The sequence below is a fragment of the Lampris incognitus genome, chromosome 2, assembly GCF_029633865.1.
Source record: "Lampris incognitus isolate fLamInc1 chromosome 2, fLamInc1.hap2, whole genome shotgun sequence".
In the NCBI taxonomy this organism is placed as follows: domain Eukaryota; kingdom Metazoa; phylum Chordata; class Actinopteri; order Lampriformes; family Lampridae; genus Lampris; species Lampris incognitus.
In genome coordinates, this window is record NC_079212.1 from 116,250,905 (window position 1) to 116,270,948 (window position 20,044).

The window sequence follows — 20,044 nt, forward strand, 5'->3', positions numbered from 1 at the left end:
GATACAATGCCAGGAAGTGGTTATGCATTCTTCAAAGGTTTGTAAAACAAGACCAACAATTTCATTCAGCCATGCAAAATGAGTTACAGTGTTCCGTTGATGAGCATTATTTGATATTGGCTCACTAATATTTTGGGCTATCACACCACATCATGATACCTTTACTACAAGCTAAGAGTTTTCACCCACAAGACTGAACAAATAAAAGAACAGAGGCTCTCATGTTTGGCTCAGAATTGAACTTTATTTCAATCAGGTGCATCTCTGATAGATGAATATGTCGGTGACTACATATTCAAATGTTGGTGGTTTTCACAAATTAAAACTGATTGTTGAGTACTGGTTTGTGCATTGGGTCGATTTGAAGACTATGTTGGTGTGTATGCTGATTCAACAGGACAACTTTGACATATGGAAGGTGTTCAGAACAAGCGCTGAAAAGAGCTCCCAGCCCAAGTCTATCAGGCAACAATGACTTATAAAAAGTATGAAAATGTCTTCAGCCAGAAAATTTGGCTTGAAGTTCCTTGCTCCTGCGCACCTCTGCTGCATGGTATTCCTGTTGCAAAGCAGACAAACTCTTTTAGACAAAAAGAAACCAAAACTGGGGAAGGAGACGCTTCTGAAGAAATGTGAAAATGAAACCCAAATAGGTTTATATTAGGCATTTTCGGAAATCCTATCATTCAAGCTGTGTTGATAATGGAATTGACAGCCCTGCCTACAGAGTAGCCTGTTTTTCACAGATACCATACTTTTTCCATAAACTCCATTTTCACCAACTGTACTCTATAATTTCAGTTTAAGGTTGTATGCAAATCAAGCTTTGGAGTTTTTTCACCTTAAAAGTGTCTTCAATTTTCAAAATAACTCAGTAATCCAAGATAATACATAGATTTCCACTCATAAATGGATGGCATAGATGGACTAGTGTCTTGTTCATAGTAAGGTTTACATTATTTATTTATTTATTCAGTCAAATTTACCTTTGTTTGTGTATTTCCCCGACAATCTGCAGTTTTCAGATCACTCATAAAATTAAATGTTGATTAAATTCTTTTTTATAGACATCTAAATTATCTATACCAGAGCCAAACAACTGTTCCTTCTCTTAGTTTACACTGCCGAGCAGAAGAAAAGCCAAATGTATCACCAGAAATAAGATGAACAAAACAACAACCACTATGCAACTCCATGCATTAGGATATTATTAAGGTAAACAATACCAGTTTTGTGAACACAGTGCACCATCAAAATGTTATAAACTTGCCTTCTCACGGAGCCGCTCCTTGAGGGAGTTGAAATGGGCCTCTCGGTTCTCCTTGTTGACCTCCATCTTTTGGCTGAGCTGCTCCATGGCCCTCTTGCTGAAATTGTTGTTTTCCTCTTGGACCTTGTGGATCACCTCCCGCTCATGCTCCCTCTTCTCCGCTAGTTGTTTCAGCACAACTGCCTCCTGAGACTACAGCACAAAGGGCAGAGATTTGGTGTGGTTAACAAAAGTGTGTGTGTGTGTGTGTGTGTGTGTGTGTGTGTGTGTCAGGTTTTTCTAAAAAAAAAAAAAAAAAACCTGAAACTACCTACCGTGTGGGGACATTTTATGGGTTCCCATGTGGAAAAGGGTCTATTTTAGGGTTAGGGCTTGGTTTTAGAGTAAGTTCATCATCATCATCATCATCATCATCATCATCATCATCATCATCAGTTCCGTAACCTATGGAGGTCATAGGAACACAGCTGATGCCTCAACCAGTCTCTTCCACCGTTCCTATCCATCACAGCTCGCCCCGCGTCCACTATGCTCATCTGTAGTCATTCTCCGGGTTTGTTTACTCAAGTTTTTCTCGGTCTACCTCTCTTCCTAGTCCCTTCTACCAGGCCTTGCAGGATGTCCTTTGCAGGTGTCCTTTCTGTTCAGCAAACATGCCCAAACCAGTTTAATTTCCTTTTTTTGTTCCTTTTTTTTTTTACCATTGTTCGTAAACTATCATGGTGACCAGTAACTTCCTTAACTCTGTTCAGCACTTCAGTGTTGGTGACGTGAGCTGTGTATGGGATTTGCAGTAATCTTCTATATGCTCTAAATTCAAAGGCTTGTATTTTTTTCTCCATGGCTTTTGTTAGGGTCCAGGATTCTGCACTGTATAGAAGAGTTACTATTATGATGGTGTGGAGCAGTTGCATTTTTGACTTCATTCCAAGGTTTTTATCTTTCCAGATCGTGTTGAGCTTGGTCATTGCACTTGTTGCGATGACGACTCTGCTCCTAATTTCTTTTTCCGATCTTCCGTCTTTGTTAGTCACAGATCCGAGATATTTGAAAGACGTGACTTCCTCAAGTTTTTCGCTGCCAACAATGATTTCCGTGTTCTGCTCTTCAATCTCACCAGTCTCCCTCCTCAGGTGATCTTTTGTTGTCATGATTTTGCTTTTTTTTTAGTACTGATCGATATACCCATGTCCTTAGTTGCCTTGTCCAGTCTTCTGGTTATTTCAACTAATTCGTCCCTGTTGCTGGTGATTAGATCTATGTCATCCGCAAAGCAAAGGTTGGTGATTTTTCTTCCGCCGATTGTGAGAGTTGGTTCAAAACCCTCCATAGCGTTGGTGACGATCTCTTCAAGGAATACATTGAAAAGGCACGGTGACAGTAAACAACCTTGTCTCACTCCTACTGTTGTAGCGAACCAGTCGCTGAGTGTGCTGTCCACTAGCACTGTTCTTTTCGAATCTTTATAAAGAGCTTCGATAACTTGGACAAGATGTTTGTTGACGTTGTGGGAGTGCAGGAATGAGGAGACGGAGAGATCGAGTCGAGTCAATTCCGTTTACTCGCAACACAAAACGACACCGATACAGCACAATCTCTCGTGGCAACCAGCTAACCGCTAGGCTGCTGCAAACATGGCTCCACCCCGGAAACTCCAAGCAGTGCCAACGTCAGCACTCCGAACATCTGCGTTAAAGGAGCAGCAGCCCCTGGTGAATCTACCCTCAATTGTGTGTCACCACAATGTTATGTTTTCTCATGATTTTCAATAGAGCTTGTTGCCACCCTCTGTCGAAGGCTTTCTTAAAATCAATAAAGTTGTGATGGGCTTCTCGTTGATGTTCTATAAATTTCTCACAAAGAACCCTCAGCTTGAACATTTGCTTGGTTGTGCTTCTTCTAGACCTGAAACCAACTTGTTCTTCAGCAAGAGTCTGCTCAACTTGTGGTGTGTTTCTCCTGAGAATGATCCTGAGCATTACCTTGCTCCCATGGGTGATTAAACTAATAGTTCTGTGGTTGCTGCATAATTTCAAGTTTCCTTTCTTTGGAAGTGGAATCAGTACTGAAGTAGCCCACTGCGTAGGCCATTTCTTCAGGCTATAAGTTTTGTTGCAGATGCTAAGTAAGTAAGATGTCTATAACTTCGTTGCTGCCATCTTTGATTAGTTCCGCTGGTATATTATCTGCTCCTGGTGCTTTGTCATTTTTCAGATGTTTGATGGCTTCTTCAACTTCGCATCTTAAGATGTGATCTTTGTCTTCTGTGCCTTTGTTCTCATCAACTATCAGTTGGTTGTATACTACCTGATTTTCATTGCGGTCACAATTGTAAGGATCACTGCAGTATTCTGCCCACCTCTTCGCAATCGCTTTTTTGTCTGAGATCAGTTCTCCATTTGCGTCATTAATAGCATATGTCTTGACGTTTTGTTCCGTAGTTAATTTTTCACTGTTTGAAAAGCCATTTAGTGTTGTTGTGCCTCAGGTTATCAATACTTCAGCATTCTTTTTCAATCCATTCCTCCTTATCTTTCTTCATCGCAGCTTTCACTTTGTTACATTTTCTGTATTCCTTCTTGCATTCTTCAGAGCTGTACTTCAGAGCTTTGGCTTCTTGTCTTCTGTTGCATCACTTCAATGTTCTATCTTGAATCCATTGATGTTTCTTTGACTTCTTTTTACCTAGTATTTCTATTGCAGCTTTGTTAATTTCTTTCGAGAACATTTCGGTCACTTCTTCAATATTGTCTAAGTTCCGGAGAGTAGCAAAATGTCCTCCAATTCTGGCTTGGAATTCATCTCTAACATTTTCATCTTTTACTTTTTCAAGGTCATATTTTATTCTACCATTCTTTTCTCTTTTCTGCTTTTTCAGCTTTATATTGATGGTCATCATCACCAAATCGTGGTTGCTTCCTATATCAGCTCCAGGAAATGATCTTGTTTTATTTTTTATAATGCTTGATTGAAACCTTTTCGACATTAGTATGTAGACTATTTGGCTGTGGTTTATGCTGTCCAGTGAGTGCCATGTTGGCACTAGTTGGTGAACCCTTTACGGTACAATGAATTATTTTTATTCATTTATGGTATTATTCATTTTATCCTTTATGGTATAATGAATAATTATTATCTTTTGGAGAAGTGATGACAAAGGTCACAGTCCAGTTTTAAAAACAAGCGTTGTGTGATCATTATTTTCTTACTTGGTGATTAGCGGGACAAGACATGCCAAGACTTTAGCCTCGCAAATTGGCAAGATAATGACGTATACAAATCGGGGACACTAAGAGTTGCAGAACAGTAGGCTACATGATGAAAGCACTAAACTTTACTGAGTTGGTGTATAGTTTAACCTGCCACCTGCTGAGAGAAATAGTTCCAACGTAATCTGATGCCTGACAGTGATCTCAGGGCCTCCCCATGTTACACTTAAGCCACCATCTTGTTGAAAACGCTGTGAGTTTTATTGAAGGATATTTGAGGAAAATTGTCAGAGGCAGCAACTTTAGAGCTCACAATGACTTATTCAATATGGATGGGAGATGGTTGGCATCTCAAACAACTGCTACCATAATTGAGAGCAAAGAGGGTATCTACAGGCAAAACTAGATGCTGGGGTGTCCGGGTGGTTTGGCAGTCTATTCCGTTGCCTACCAACATGGGGATCGCCGGTTCAAATCCCCGTGTTACTTCTGGCTTGGTCAGGCGTCCCTACAGAAACAATTGGCCATGTCTACGGGTGGGAAGCCGAATGTGGGTTTGTGTCCTGGTCACTGCAATAGTGCTTCCTCTGGTAAGTTGGGGCGCCTGTTCCGGGGGGGAGGGGGAACTGGGGAGAATAGTGTGATCCTCCCATGCACAGCGTCCCCCTGGCAAAACTCCTCACTGTAAGGTGAAAGGAAGCAGCTGGCGACTCCACATGTATCAGAGGAGGCATGTGGTAGCCTGCAGCTCTCCCCGGACCGGCAGAGGTGGTGGAGCAGCGACCAGGACAGCTCGGAAGAGTGGGCTAATTGGCCAGATACAATTGGGGAGAAAAAGGGAGAAAAAAAATCCCCCCCACACCAAAAAAAAAAGCTAGATGACATATGCTGATGTGTAGATGCAGATAATGGTTGACAGAATTGTCAGAATGCTTCTGATGCATAACTCCTGGCATTGGGAGGCCTGCAGCGCCGGCCCTCCAGGGACAGCTGGCAAAAGGCAGCATACACAGCCCTGGATAAATATTTTCCTCAACAGTTTTCATACCCAAATACCAACAATGTGAAACTTATTTTTCATTAACGGCTACTCTTCAATGGAACAATTTACAGATGACATCGTGTCTGCACATGCTGTACTCACAAAATGAGACCTTATGCCACTGTGATGTACTTAGTTGACATGGCAGCAGTTTTATGTCAGTTGTGACCTCGTTTGTAACCAAACCAGCTCAGTAACTATCGATTATTATATAATGCTGCATGAGAACTGGTTACAACACACAATAGTTTCTAGGTCATTCTGGTGTACTTGGTCCAACCTGTGGAAATTTGTTTGATATTGACATCCAAATTTATTCACCCACTGCAACTTTGCACCTTGACCTCTGATAGGTAAATATTTGACAAAAGTTAAGTTCTATTAAGATTGGTCTCCATCAAAAAACACTTGCAGTCAGCCTGTCATGTTGTTGCAGTTAACTTTGGGGTCTTTGAGTTTATAAGGCAATCATATCTGAATTATTCAGTAACGCTTATTTAAGGAGAGAGATTGACAGAGTAATTAAAATGGATTGGATGGGAGACACAGACCAGGAAGAGGTTGAACTCTGACTATAACCAGATTGGATGCGGTGAAATATTTCTATTGCAAATAAAACTATCAAAACGCATTTGTACTCTGCTCGTAAAAATTAGCATATTTCAAAAACTAATACATGTACACAGTTCAAATAACTTACGCAGCGTTAAGAACTATTTTGTTGAATTTTCTACGTTCAGAAATCGTTTTGGATCAATGTGATTTGTATGTTTATTTAGTAAAAATTGATTGAAAACATGCTCGATTTTTTTTAACTTTATGAAATAATTTCAATACTTTTAGCAGTTATTATGGTTTATTGTCTTACATAACCTTTTAGATTAGGTTGTACATATTTTTGGGATATGAAGCATTTGAAGATACTCCCCGAAATGACATCACAGTAAGCAGAAATACCAACGTAGGGCGTCCGGGTAGCGTAGCGGTCTATTCCGATGCCTACCAACTGGTTCGAATCCCCGTGTTGCCTCCGGCTTGGCGGGAAGCCGGGTATGTGTCCTGATCGCTGCACTAGCGACTCCTCTGGTCAGTCGGGGTGTCTGTTCGTGGGGGAGGGGGAACTGGGGGAATAGCGTGATCCTCCCATGCGCTCGTCCCCCTGGTGAAACTCCTCACTGCCAGGTGAAAAGAAGCGGCTGGCGACTCCACATGTATCGTAGGAGACATCTGGTAGTCTGCAGCCCTCCCTGGATCAGCAGAGGGGGTGGAGCAGAGCAGTGGCGTAACGAGGAATATTTTTGTAGGTGGGCCTGAGTGAAAATGGGTGGGCCAAAATTTTCCAGCAATAATCCTTCAAACAAGACGCAAATTCGAACACATTACAGCAGTAAACACATAACACAGGTTTTTAATACGTGACCAAGAAACATACTAAAACTTTAATAAAAACCCACTTAAACAAATACCACGCCAGTCATTGTCGCCAGGCTCTGCACAACCATTTAAACATCACTGAGGAAAACAGCCCGACTCGGTCTAAAAGATCATGATACAACATGTAAGCTATAGGCCTATAGTACACGTTTTACAGCACAATGTGTAGACGCCGAGGGCGAGCGTTGAAGATCGAGATTATTTCATTATAGTCCAAAGAGTCAGTAAGTTCCCTTTCAAAGGACAACAGGGATAGATTGTTGAGGCGTGCAGTTAGCATGGAAGATCTTAGACATGTTTCGATATGGCCTGTAGTGGAGAAGAGTCTTTCAACAGTACATGAAGTCAGGGGAATGGTGATCTTTGCCCTTAACAGTCTGTTAATGTTTGGGAAAACGTCAAGAGTTGCAGCTGTCCAGCACTTCAATGAGGGATGGGTAACACTGACCCCTCTCCACTTTACGACGCAGTGCCTGAATGAAAACGGTCCATTCCGAACCCTCAAATTTACCAAGTGCAATACAATGGGGTTTGCTAGCCTGATGTTTCGAGCATGCCTGGCGGAGGTGCTTCCAATCTACAAACCCGCTTCGAAAAAAACGTGTTTTCCATATGGGGCTCGGGCCTACACATTTTACAGAAAACAGCGTTCCTTGCTGAGCTGTATTCAAGCCACTTAAATTCTTCATACCACTTATGGGAAAAAGAACGTAATTTTCCTGAAATGTTGGTTGCGGGGAACACTAATTTAGGCTGCGAGGGTGGCTCATCCACAGCGGACAAATCTGGCGGTGGCATGGTCAAGGGAATCGTCTCACTGTCGTCAGAGGGGGGAGGAGAAGCTGCCTGCAACGGAGAAGCTGTAGCCTCCTCTGTCGTTCTCTCCGGCGGTATCTCACTCTCATTGGGCGGCTCAGTCGGTGCTGGAGCAGGTGTGCTTTCCTCCTCTCCATCCGTGGCTTTTTAAAAAAGCGGAAGATTGAACTTTGTTTCACCATTCCATAAGTTATGGCTAACTGTTGGCTATTGGATAGTTAGCAGCAGTGAAAAATACAGAGCGTGATGGTATGCGCGCTCAGATTTTGCAGTTCTATGTACGTAAAAGGGGCCGGCCTACGTGCTTGTAAGCCAGCGTGATTGGGTGGGCCTGGGCTTGAAATGGTTGGGCCTGTGACAGGCCAGGCCCACCCGTGGTTACGCCCCTGGAGCAGAGATCGGGACGGCTCGGAGGGCTGGTATTGGCTAAGTACAATTGGGGAGAAAAGGGGGGGGGGCAGAAAAAGAGAAAGAAAGAAATACCAGCGTAGGCACTGGCGCAAATGAGGCGCAAACGCCAACCCGGCAAAAGCTTTTTTTTTTCTTCTTTGTCATGTGAAAGAAGTTGATTGAGGAATAAAACAGCCCATTCAGCCATGACTGTTAATAAGGATCACCCGCTACCTTGGCTAAACAGTTTAAATGACAAGATGCACGTGATGGACAGAAGCATACGATGGAGACAGAATAGCAGGAGCCATAGGAGTGGCCCAGCCATGTCTTCACCTTGCAGGACAGTAGTACTGACTGCAACATGGTGGACAGTTTACATGCCAAAATCACCATTATATTTTCCTAAATAAGATCTGTGTTTCACACAGGGTTAGGTCTCCCACTGGTTTTGTTCACCTCTCACAAATCTTGTGAATTTTGAAGCTATGGAAAGAAAGCATTTCACACAGGAAAAAAAACCCCAAAAAGGTCAATGACTTTTCCCCGTGTCAATCACAGACCTTATTTGAAGTGACTTGGTTTTTTTTCCAATTGAAAAATAGATAAGGGTTTGGGACAGCGAATCATCTGCCACATTGTGACTCCCATATATGAGAAAGTGAGATCTGACCAGGCCACTCCATAATCACTCGATGACGTTTAGGCTAACATCCTGCTTATTCCCCGACCAGCCCACTGGTACATTAAAAGAAGGAAGAGAAAAAAAGCCACTTTAATTGACATTGTATTTTTTACAACAAATTTTATTCACACAGTGAAATTTGTTTTATGCATTTAACCCATCCTATTGTATAGGAGCAGTGGGCAGCTGCAGCGCCTGGGGACCAACTCCAGTTCTGCTTTCCATTGCCTTGCTCAGGAACATAGACAGGAGTATTAACCCTAGCATGCATGTCTTGATGGTGGGAGGAAACCGGAGCACCCGGAGAAAACCCACACAGACAAGGGGAGAACATGCAAACTCCACACAGAAAGGACCTGGGATGGCCTGGGGTTCGAACCCAGAACCTTCTTGCTGTGATGCAACAGTGCTAACCACTGGGCCACCGTGCAGCCCTATAGCTATATCACTTATCCGGAAAAAAAAGAAGAAAACCTACCTTCCTCCTCTCCTCAGCTGCCTCTAGCCTCTTCTGTACCTCCTCCAGGGACACCTGCCTCTTGGGGGGAGAAGCCAAATGCTGCGACTGGAGCTTATTTGGGAACTGGTCAGCCGGGGCCTTAAGAATCACCTCAAACGACTGGCCGGATGCACGCTTGTTCAAGCTCTTGACCTCCATGTCTGACCAGGGCAGGGTCAATGTTATGTGCAGGACAACAAACGAAATTACTAACTTGTCATAATTAGTTTTAAGTGTTGTTTCAATACGTGTTATTGACAACCTGAACAATTTGAAACCTGCTGGAAAAACTGTTGACTCAAGTGCGAAGGAAATCAGAAACATCAGGCATGCCGGCGAAGTCATTGAATATCAAGCAACATGGCAGATTTTATGCCAATGTTTTCATTGCAATAATACAAACATATGAATGTTCTATATGAAAGGATGCAAACCAGACACTATTGAACTTCAGGCACTTTACTCTGCATTAGCCATCATGAAATGACAAACGTGACATCAAAAGCTTTGTTATGAAAACAGCGAAAATGTCTGCGATGCTTTCATATTTTCTATGTCTATTTCTGCCCCCCCCCCCCCCCAATTGTATCCGGCCAATTCACCCACTCTTCCGAGCCGTCCCGGTCGCTGCTCCAGCCCCTCTGCCAATCTGGGGAGGGGCTGCAGACTACCACATGCCTCCTCCGATCATGTGGAGTTGCCAGCCGCTTCTTTTCACCTGACAGTGAGGAGTTTCATCACGGGGATGTAACGCGTGGGAGGATCATGCTATCCCCCCCAGCCCCCGAACAGGCGCCCCAACCGACCAGAAGAGGCGCCAGTGCAGCGACCAGGACATACCCACATCTGGCTTCCCACCTGCAGACACGGCCAATTGTGTCTGCAGGAATGCCCGACCAAACCGGAGGTAACAACGGGGATTTGAACCGCTGATCCTCATGTTGGTAGGCAACGGAATAGACTTCCACACTACCTGGATACCTGTTTTGATTTTTTTCTCGAGCAGGACTCCTGTATGTCTTAACCAGGGTACATAGAGTTCATTCAGCCTGAGTTGTGACTCCAGCCTTTTTGATGTGTGACGCCTATTTTCCAGTTTTTAACTTTTTTTGATTCATGGTGGCCCTAACATTGTCATGTGTACAACTCTTACATAGACGGATGGGCAGACTAAGGTGTTGGCAGGAGGTCTGATAGGCAGACAGCTGCTTTTTAGACTCCAGAGATATACGGTGGACTGACAGACAGACACACACACACACACACACACACACACACACACACACACACACACACACACACACACACACACACACATACCTCCATGCTGATCGAGTTTGATGAGGTGTGGCTGTTTGTTGAAACAGGAGCAGAGCAGAGAGATCATGGACATCTCCTTTATCTTGTCCATGTAGGCTGTGACAGGGAAGTGAAAAAGAGCAATCTCAATCCATGCAGCAAATTAGCGAGACATTGTTAAATTGTGAAACCCTATACGTCTCGCTTGGCCAGTGTCGCTTCCTCTATGGCTCAGTCATAAGCCACTGTTATGGTCTTATGTAGGAAGCAATCCAAAAGCAAATATTGTGGAAAAATGTTGTCGCTCCTTTTTCAGTACATAATTGAAATCAATCTTCAAGGGTGTCATGCCATGTGTTCCACGTGTGAGCGCGTATCACCTCTCAAAATGTATATGTTATCACATGGATGATTCATTTGTATTACCTGTGTTTGGATGGGCCGAGTTAAAACAGAAGCGATTGTGAATAAGGTCAAAGACAGGGCGAAATTTATTTAATAAAGAAGGGTATTGCCTTTATCAGGCAGTGATAAAAGTTTTATTGATGCTTTTATTGTATAATTGTTCATTTGGTTGAACACTTCTCAGGTAAAGTTGGACTTTAAAACGTATCTTCCATTAACCTTTTGAAGATTATAATTATATGTAGGTACTCTGGGAGGGATGTGTGGTGGTTTGGTGTGTGTGTGTGTGTGTGTGTATGTGTGTGTGGGTGTGTGCAAAGTGAAATGGTTTCATAAGGTGGGTAGAGTTTCCTCCTTTCCAAATGGATATTGATGCAGCTACCCAAAACCTCCAAAGTCAATGAAGCAATTAGGCTTTGAAGGAGGCTGCTTCTCCCTTGTAATGGCAACTGTATGAACATGAATTCATAGCTTATATTGCTTTGGATAATCACCCACTGGAAACTGTGGACCTCTGTAAAGCGATTTGTTCCTTTGCACAGATACAGATTCAGATGCAGAGAATGGTATGATCAGCTCCTCTAGCGGCATTTACAGCATTAGCATTAGCATTTACCACAGAATTCATAGGTTTAAATTTAAGTGGGCATGATATGCACATATCCCCACAAACTGTTACGCTATCATGTCCAAACCGATTCATTCATGAATTGCAACAAATTGTCTTTGTCAATATTACAGTATGTTTGCATAGGGCATACAAAAAAATATATATTTACATAATGTTGCCATTATTTGGATAGCATATTATTGGATATTCTTTCCACCAGTCCCTCCTGAAAAAAAAAATCGAATGGATTTGACTTGTTATCAACTGTTTGTTTTGTGTAGGCTAGACTGGAGTTTAAGAAGTAGTCAAGGCAACTGAGAGACAAATCAGCTGGTCTGTTCCTCAAGGCAGAAAGAACCAAACATGCAAAACGGTATGCAAATGTAAATTAGTTACAAAGAAAGAAACTGCACTGCACTGTGAATGTGAAAATCCATTGCTTGGTTACTACTATGACATTTTCTTTAAAAATTGTGGAAATATGCATTTACAAAAAAACAAACAAAAAAAACATGCACATGTGCTCTGTTCGCATGTGATATGATTACTTGATAAGAGAAATTAGGAAATGTCCACATCAACTTCCCAACCAAACCTATGACCATGACAGAATGGGCTATAGTTACATATTATAGTCATTCTATTATAACCTACTGAATCCACTGTTGCCTACATGCTGGTGGAGAGAGTAGCTCTGAAACTGCCAGATCATAAAGGAAAAGCAACTTCTTTTGTTGTGTCACTGAGATACCAATGACAATGAAGTTGCTCGGCTACTTTTAAACCGTCTGCAATTCCTGTGGACATGTGACCAACTGTGTTTTGAAACATTCATCATACGCAATTCAATTTCCTGTAAATGTTGCTAAGATTGAAGAGGTTAGGGCTATGGTTGACAAGAAGATTGGTTGCTAAGGAAAGATTGTTGAATAAATGCAAACGTAAAAGAAAGCATGTCTTGATGCATGCTCAATAATCCAGGTAAGGAAATCAAAGAAGGTTGATTCAGTTCATCTGGAGTTGAGCGATGAAACGTATCTGTCAATAAACATTGTATCCAGATGAACTGATTCAACCTTCTTTGATTAAAAGAAAGAACATCTTGAATATTAAAAGATGTATCAGTAAATGTGTAAGAATGTTTTCAAACCACATACAATGCATCTTGTGTTTAGTGAAGGATATTAGAGTAGAAGGGGGTATTAACAAATGTTACAGTGATCCAGGAAGTGAAAGTATACCTGATAGAAATCATGAATTCGTTGCTCTTTTGACTTCATATCTAAGAGTATGATCATTTTTAAAATCCGACTAAAAAGAAATCTTTCCAAGTGATTTCAGAATATGTTCTGTATGCAATATCCCTTGTTCAACTACACAAACAGGTATCACACCCAACAGTGTTTCACTTCCTTAAAAAGGATTCTTCCTTCATTAGATAATGATTTCACTGACATGGGTGGCAGGGCTCAGGTTAGATCTGGATTATCCACATTTCAAAGTGGGATAACACAGTCGAAAAATTTGACAGTAACCTGTTGTTTAAAAACTGATGAAACACATAAGAGAAGGGCAGCTTTTACATATTTCTCTCTGTTTACAGCTGTTACATACCAATCTGTTTTGTGTCCCTATTCATGTGCCAGGGGACGGTTAGCAAGGGAACAATCACCTTGGTTTCATACCTCAAATCTGCATAACCAGCTGAGAGCAGATTAAGTAAGGAATTCAGTAAGTAATACTCATAAACAATCATATGATTATAACATATACTTTATTATCAAATAAAAAATGCATGGCTAATAGATTAACATATGCTCACCCAATAATTTTATTCAATGCAATGCAAATCATGACTCAAGTGAGTTTTAGGTCCGCCTTTTAAAGATCTGTCCACTATATTTTTCATATCTTCTTCACCTTTGTTGCACTTCTCCCAAAATCAACAGCTTTCGGCTGGAGGACTGCATCCATGGGTGATTGACGGGGCAGTGTGTTGTAACAGTGCCAGTGCAACATATGTGCCTGATATTACGGTGTGCATTAAATAAGTAATCTTGTGCATAGGCAATAAAGCGGAGAGCATACAATCACAATCCTACAACACCTGAGTATTGAAGGGTTGTGATGCACTGTGAACCATCTCTTTTCTCTTTACATTGTTCCGGCTTTGGTGACATTGGCACTTGCTTCAACGTGTACAAAGGATTGTTATTGATGATGAAACCCGCCCTCTGCTGCTCAAAATGGCATCTAGTGCAGTCAGTGTGCTGCTTCACTGGCACTGTTGCAACACACTGGCTGTCAAACAGCAAGCAGTATGTTTTGTCCTGACTCAAAGGGCTTCAGCTATTACCAAGTAATGGAAGCAATGTTTTGAAAACATATCAAGTGCAAAAATTACTGAACTTTAATTTATTACAATCTAAATTGAGGTTGTAATAAAATGCACCAAACATATGCTATGATATTTGTTTAGCTGCTGCTTTCTTAAAAGAGGAAGTTAGCTTAATGGCCTTGGCCTTGCTGACCTCTCAGGGAAGCAGAGACATCATAACGCATCATAATGCGGTATGATGTCGGCCATTACGGGGATGTCCATTAGGACTCATTAAACACCAGACACACGGATTCGTGGATTCAAATACGTCATCAGCGGAGTCTTGTGATTGGTTTGCTTGCTCCACGTGAAAGCGTCTTTCGTTAGATGGATGTAACCCTTCACGCGCACTTCCCTGCAATGTTACTAGTTCTTTCATTCACATCACAGCCTTACCGGCATTTCCCCTGACATGAATCAGGTGCAGGGCTCTCAAGTTTTGAACTGAGTTCAGAGTGAGATTTTGGCGGCGGCGGTGGTGGGGGTTTGGTTGGGGTGGGGACGGGGGTCTGATCTGATAAATTACATAAATTCATACAAATAAAATGTTTATTTAATTCATCATTTTTCAGTGCAGGTAGAACTGGTGATCTGAACAAGAACAGGAGAATGTCACTTAATATGCGCAGTAAGCCCATATGTAGCCGGGTGGTAAATCTGTTAAATGATTTTCCACTTAAATTTTGTATAGTTTAACTGTTAATATATGTAATTGTTACACTGTCAAGCCATGTAAAATGTTATTTGATGTATCTAAATTGTGAAGCAGATTGTGAGTGTATTTTTATAGTTTTGGTTGTCATTGCATGTTTTGACCAGTAAGTGGCAGTGTTGCGGACTTTTATTGTAACTCCGTGCAAGTCATCCAAGTGCATCTTGGGTACTCTTTCTGCAAGTTATCCAAGTGCATCTTGGGTATTCTTTCTTTTTTTCTTGTGTGAAGCACCTGAAGATTGCGGTGTGACGGTGCTCTGACTCCGTAGTAAGTAGGGGTAAATATCTTGTGAAATATACCTGTAACATTATTCCAAACAATATTGTGTGTCGGTAATTTGACAAGATGGTTTGATTTAGACGCTACTGGAGTTGATGTTCGGTGATTTTGGGCGCGAGCCGTCGACCACTGTTCGCCATTGCAGGCATGACAAGGTAATGTTGGCGTGCATAAAGCCACACCATGCCATTGTATTTGGGTAGTAAGGGAAATGTAAAGGTTTTATATGCATTTTAATTCTGTTTAAAGGTAACTGACAGAGTGAGAAGTTGCGCGATCTTCAGGAAGTTCCACATGTCTTTGTTAAACCCTGTTTAACATACATAGTCCACTGCCGTATTTTGCACCGTATGTTGTATTTTGTATTTATTATTTTCCTTTTAAAATCTTTTCTCTTAAACTTGCCAAATCTGTTAACATTTATGAGCTGTTTGCTCGAAAGACACAGGAATTTATGCACTCAGTAAAACGATCTGCATTCGAAGGTTCAAACAATAAAATTAAAGCTACAAGAACCCCGGAAGTAATTGTGTCCTGTGTGGTATCTAATTCCATGGGCTACATAATTTTGGTACCAGGAGTGGGGTGTAGCTAAAAAATTTTTTTTTAAATTGGCAACAGAGTGGCTTATTTTTACTAAAAAAAATAAAATAAATACGGCAGTGGTGAAGATTGCTGGTGACGTCCGTTGGTGTTGAGTCCGAAGCCATCCTGCTGTGGAGGTGGTGACCAGCGAGAGACGACGTGAGGGGCTCTACGAGGTTCTGGTGCTTCCTGTTTCACACGACTCCGTACCAGCGCAGAGGACTCTAGCGCTAACTTCAGCTACAAAGACCAAGATCCAGCAAGGCTCCAAGTTAAAGACTGTCCTTGTAGTATCCTTGAACCAGGTTTTGAACTAAATATCCTCATTTATACTGGACTGAGTAAAGATTAATATATCATTATGTCTAGTGATTCTGGTGATGAAGGGAGTTCACGTAATGATAATGGCCACACCTCAGGTGGCATAACGGGTATAGGTGAAGGTGCTACAAAAGAAATGCAGACCACCATGCAAGAGCTCGCCAGACTGCGAGATGAGCTCACCAGGTTAAATGGTGAAGCAAGGGCTCAGAGAGCAAGTGATAACAGTGCACCCACACGTTCATACATCTACGTTCCAAGAGAACGCCAGATCCAAGCATTTAGTGGGGGGTGTGGTACAGACAGGAGATCTATCGAAGAGTTTATTGAAGAGGTTGAAAGGGTTTTAAGATACAGAGAGCAAACAACAGAAGAACAATGTGACTATATACTATCTCTATTGCGTGGCCCTGCATTAGAAGAGGTGAGACTATGCATGAGGGGGTCAATCAGTGGGGCCCAGTGATTTATACTCTTACCTGAGCAATGCATTTGGGGAAAAGCGCAGTTACACACAGCTTTTGCAGACCTTTTACAACCGTAACCAAACTGATGGAGAAGACCTCCGTGACTACTCCCATGCACTATCCCAGATTTTGAGCTCTGTAGTGAAACAGTCCACAGATGTAATACCTAATGAGAAAACTGTGCTCTGAGACCGGTTTATTGAGGGTTTAAGAGAAGCAGCACTCAGGCGTGAACTCAGGAAAATGGTTGGGGAAAAACCAGCGAGCAGTCTTCTAGATGTGAGGAACGAGGCCCTCCTGTGGGAGATGGAGGACAGCAGGTCTCATCGTCCCAGGGTCATAAAGAGCAACCAAGTTACATCAGAGGTTCCAGAAACCCAGTGCTCTACTATTAAAACAAACAATGACCAAGGTACTGCATTAAATGATGTTCGGAGAGCAGTAGCCCATCAGGAAAAACAGCTAGCAGAGTTAGGGAAAACACTCGCTGATCTAGCCTTTGCTGTAGGTGAACTGAGTAAGCGCAGCACTCAACAGACATTCCTAGAGCCCAAGCCACGACCTAGACCCCAGCCAAAGTTCACACCAGATGGTCAGCCTATCTGTTTCAAGTGTAGAGGCATAGGTCACATTGCAAGAAAATGCTCACAGGCCAGAGGGGGTCATGGGGACGCAACACCTAGTTCTTATGTAGTGCAGGAAAACTCGCACCCTCAGTTGTCATGAGCCACACAACTCGAGGGGAGGAAGCTGGCTCACCAAAAGAGACTCCAGACAGAAGCAGGATCTTAGAGCGTGCAGTCGGAGAATGTAAAACTGTTGAGGTGAAACGACGAGGTGTTACAGTGTCCTGCTTACTTGACACTGGTAGCCAGGTCAGTACAATTTCTGAGAGTTTTTTCAGGGAACACCTGTCAGTGAAAGGCGAAGACATTCACCCGGCATTTGAGTGGTTAAAGATCACTGCAGCTAATGGATTAGACATACCCTATATGGGCTATGTGGAGCTTGATGTAGAAGCCATGGGTCTGACTATCCCAGAGCGAGGTTTTCTGATAGTTAAAGATTCTGAACACTCTTCCTCTGTTCCAGGTCTAATAGGGATGAACATTGTCAAAAAATGCAGAGAGCTAGTACACACTGAGTTTGACACCACACTGCAGGAGAGGTTTGACTCAAACTGGAGAGAGGCTTTTAATCATCTTCATGCAGTACATGCAACAGACAGACTCTCTTTCGCTAGGGTAGCTGGTAAGGATGTAGTCCATATGCCTGCTTCATCTGCTGCTACAGTTATGGCTAGGGGACTCAGGACCGTGAGTGAGGATGGTTCTTTTTTGTTGCTGGAGTCTGTGGGTGTCCCCGTTCCTGGAGGTTTGGTTGTTGTGCCTACTTTGGTTTCATCGGGCAATCACATTTTTCCAGTCGGAGTCATGAACATGTCTGATGAAGATATCTGGCTAAGGCCACGGACTAGGCTAGGGGTTTTGACTCAGGTAGACTGTGTGAAAAGTGATGAGCTTTGTGAGGTACAGTTCCAGAGAATCTCAGCAGACACTGAACAAGTGAGTATCAGTGAACACCCCGAAACACCGACAGATGTGCAGGAAATTCTCGGCAAGCTCAATTTTTGTGGTAGCCCAGAACAGCAAGCACAGCTGACTTTGTTACTGGAGAAGTACTCTTTTGTGTTTGCAACAGAAGATGAAGATTTAGGCCACACTGACAAAGTACAACATGAGATCCATCTGACAGATGACATACCTGTAACACAGCCATACAGACGAATCCCACCCACACAGTACAGTGAAGTCAGGGAACATATTGGCAAGCTGCTTAAAAAAGGGGTCATTCAAGAAAGCTCCAGTGCTTATGCTTCGCCCATAGTGCTAGTGAGAAAGGCAGATGGTAGTCTGAGGCTATGTGTCGATTACAGGAAACTCAACTCAAAGACAAGACGTGATGCATTCCCGCTCCCGAGAATTGATGAGAGTTTTGATGCGCTGAGAGGGGCAAAGTTCTTTTCGACCATAGATCTGGCGAGCGGATACCACCAGGTAGCTATGCATGAGAGAGATCGGACTAAGACTGCATTTACTACACCGTTTGGTCTGTATGAGTACGTGAGAATGCCTTTTGGTGTTTGTAACGGTCCAGCTACATTTCAGAGACTTATGCAAGTTACTATGAATGATCTCATTTTTCAGATACTCCTGGTCTACCTAGATGACATCTTGGTTTTTTCAGAGACATTTGAGCAGCATTTGGAGAGACTTGAGACTGTGTTTAAGAGACTGGCAGAGACGGGCCTTAAGGTGAAGTTGCAGAAGTGTGCTTTTCTACAACAGTCAGTAAAGTTTTTGGGTCATCAGGTGTCAGCAAAAGGTATAGGAACTGACCCCTCCAAGGTCTCTGCTGTTAAGAACTGGAAGGTCCCAACCACTGCCAAAGAGCTGGAGTCGTTCTTGGGTTTCTGTAGTTACTACAGGAGATTCATTCGAGGCTTCTCACAGATTGCCGGGCCACTGCATGACCTAGTCAACAAATGTTCAGGTGTGAAAAAAACAGGGAAAGTAGGTCACCAGTTTTGTAATATGTGGACACCAGAGTGTGACTCTTCCTTTGAGCAGTTAAAGGAAAAACTTACCTCTGCTCCCATTTTGGGTTTTGCCGACTTCACACAACCATTTGTAGTTGAGACAGATGCTAGTCAGCATGGATTAGGCGCTGTATTGTGTCAGCAGCAAGGTGACACCAGACGTGTCCTAGCATATGCTAGCTACAGACTACGCCAGGCTGAGAAGAATGACCGAAATTATAGTAGCATGAAGTTGGAGTTGCTTGCCTTAAAATGGGCAGTTGCTGAAAAATTTAGGGGTTACTTGCTTGGTTCAAAGTTTGTTGTCCTGACTGATAACAATCCCCTCTGCCACCTCAAGACAGCCAAGTTAGGTGCTATAGAGCAGAGGTGGGTAGCGCAACTGTCTGTTTTTGATTTTGAGGTTAAGTACCGTCCTGGTTGCAGTAATGCCGCCGCAGATGCTCTCTCTAGGCAGGAGTTTGCAGGGGAGCCTGAAACAGACCCTGACTCGGATTTTGACGACTGTATCACTGTGTGTAACCTGATTGAGCGAGGAACAGTTCTGGATCCTGGTCTTGTCTCTAGAGGTCTGGAGTGTTACAAAGTGAGACAGATCCGTGCTGGGGAGTCGAGGTCTGGTGAGACAGGTACTAAACAGGGCAACACCCCCACACTGCCAGGTTATACCAGAGAGGAGCTGGTAGGTTTTCAGGCCGGTGACCCCACCCTAAAAGAGTTTAGGGCATTTTGGGATCGGGGGAGGAGGCCATGTCCCAGAGAGAGAGCAGCCCTGTCTAGTCAAGTGAAAAGATTGTTGAAACAATGGAGATGCATACAACAACGAGAAGGGTTGTTGTACAGGGTTATCACAGACCCACGTCATGGAGAAGTGTGGCAGTTACTCGTGCGTAGTTGTTTGAGGGGCCAAGTTCTAGAAAATGTACATAACAACATGGGACATCAGGGCATAGAGCGCACTGTAAACTTGCTAAGAGGGAGGTGTTTTTGGGTAGGGCTATGCGAGGATGTTGAAAGCTGGGTTAAAAACTGCGAGCGG

General features: G+C 42.9%; 1 protein-coding gene across 1 annotated transcript in view; it reads right to left on the reverse strand.

Annotated features, from left to right (window-relative positions):
- Positions 1 to 231: 231 nt before the first annotated feature.
- Positions 232 to 20,044, reverse strand: part of arfrp1 (ADP-ribosylation factor related protein 1) — a 52,411-nt gene continuing 32,598 nt past the window's right edge. The window contains exons 8-11 of the mRNA XM_056273619.1: positions 10,666 to 10,761; positions 9,325 to 9,506; positions 1,271 to 1,462; positions 232 to 559 (exon numbers count right to left, since the gene is read on the reverse strand). Of these exons, the coding sequence (XP_056129594.1) occupies positions 500 to 559; positions 1,271 to 1,462; positions 9,325 to 9,506; positions 10,666 to 10,761 (530 nt within the window). The 3' untranslated portion in view covers positions 232 to 499. The remainder of the gene's footprint in view (positions 560 to 1,270; positions 1,463 to 9,324; positions 9,507 to 10,665; positions 10,762 to 20,044) is intronic.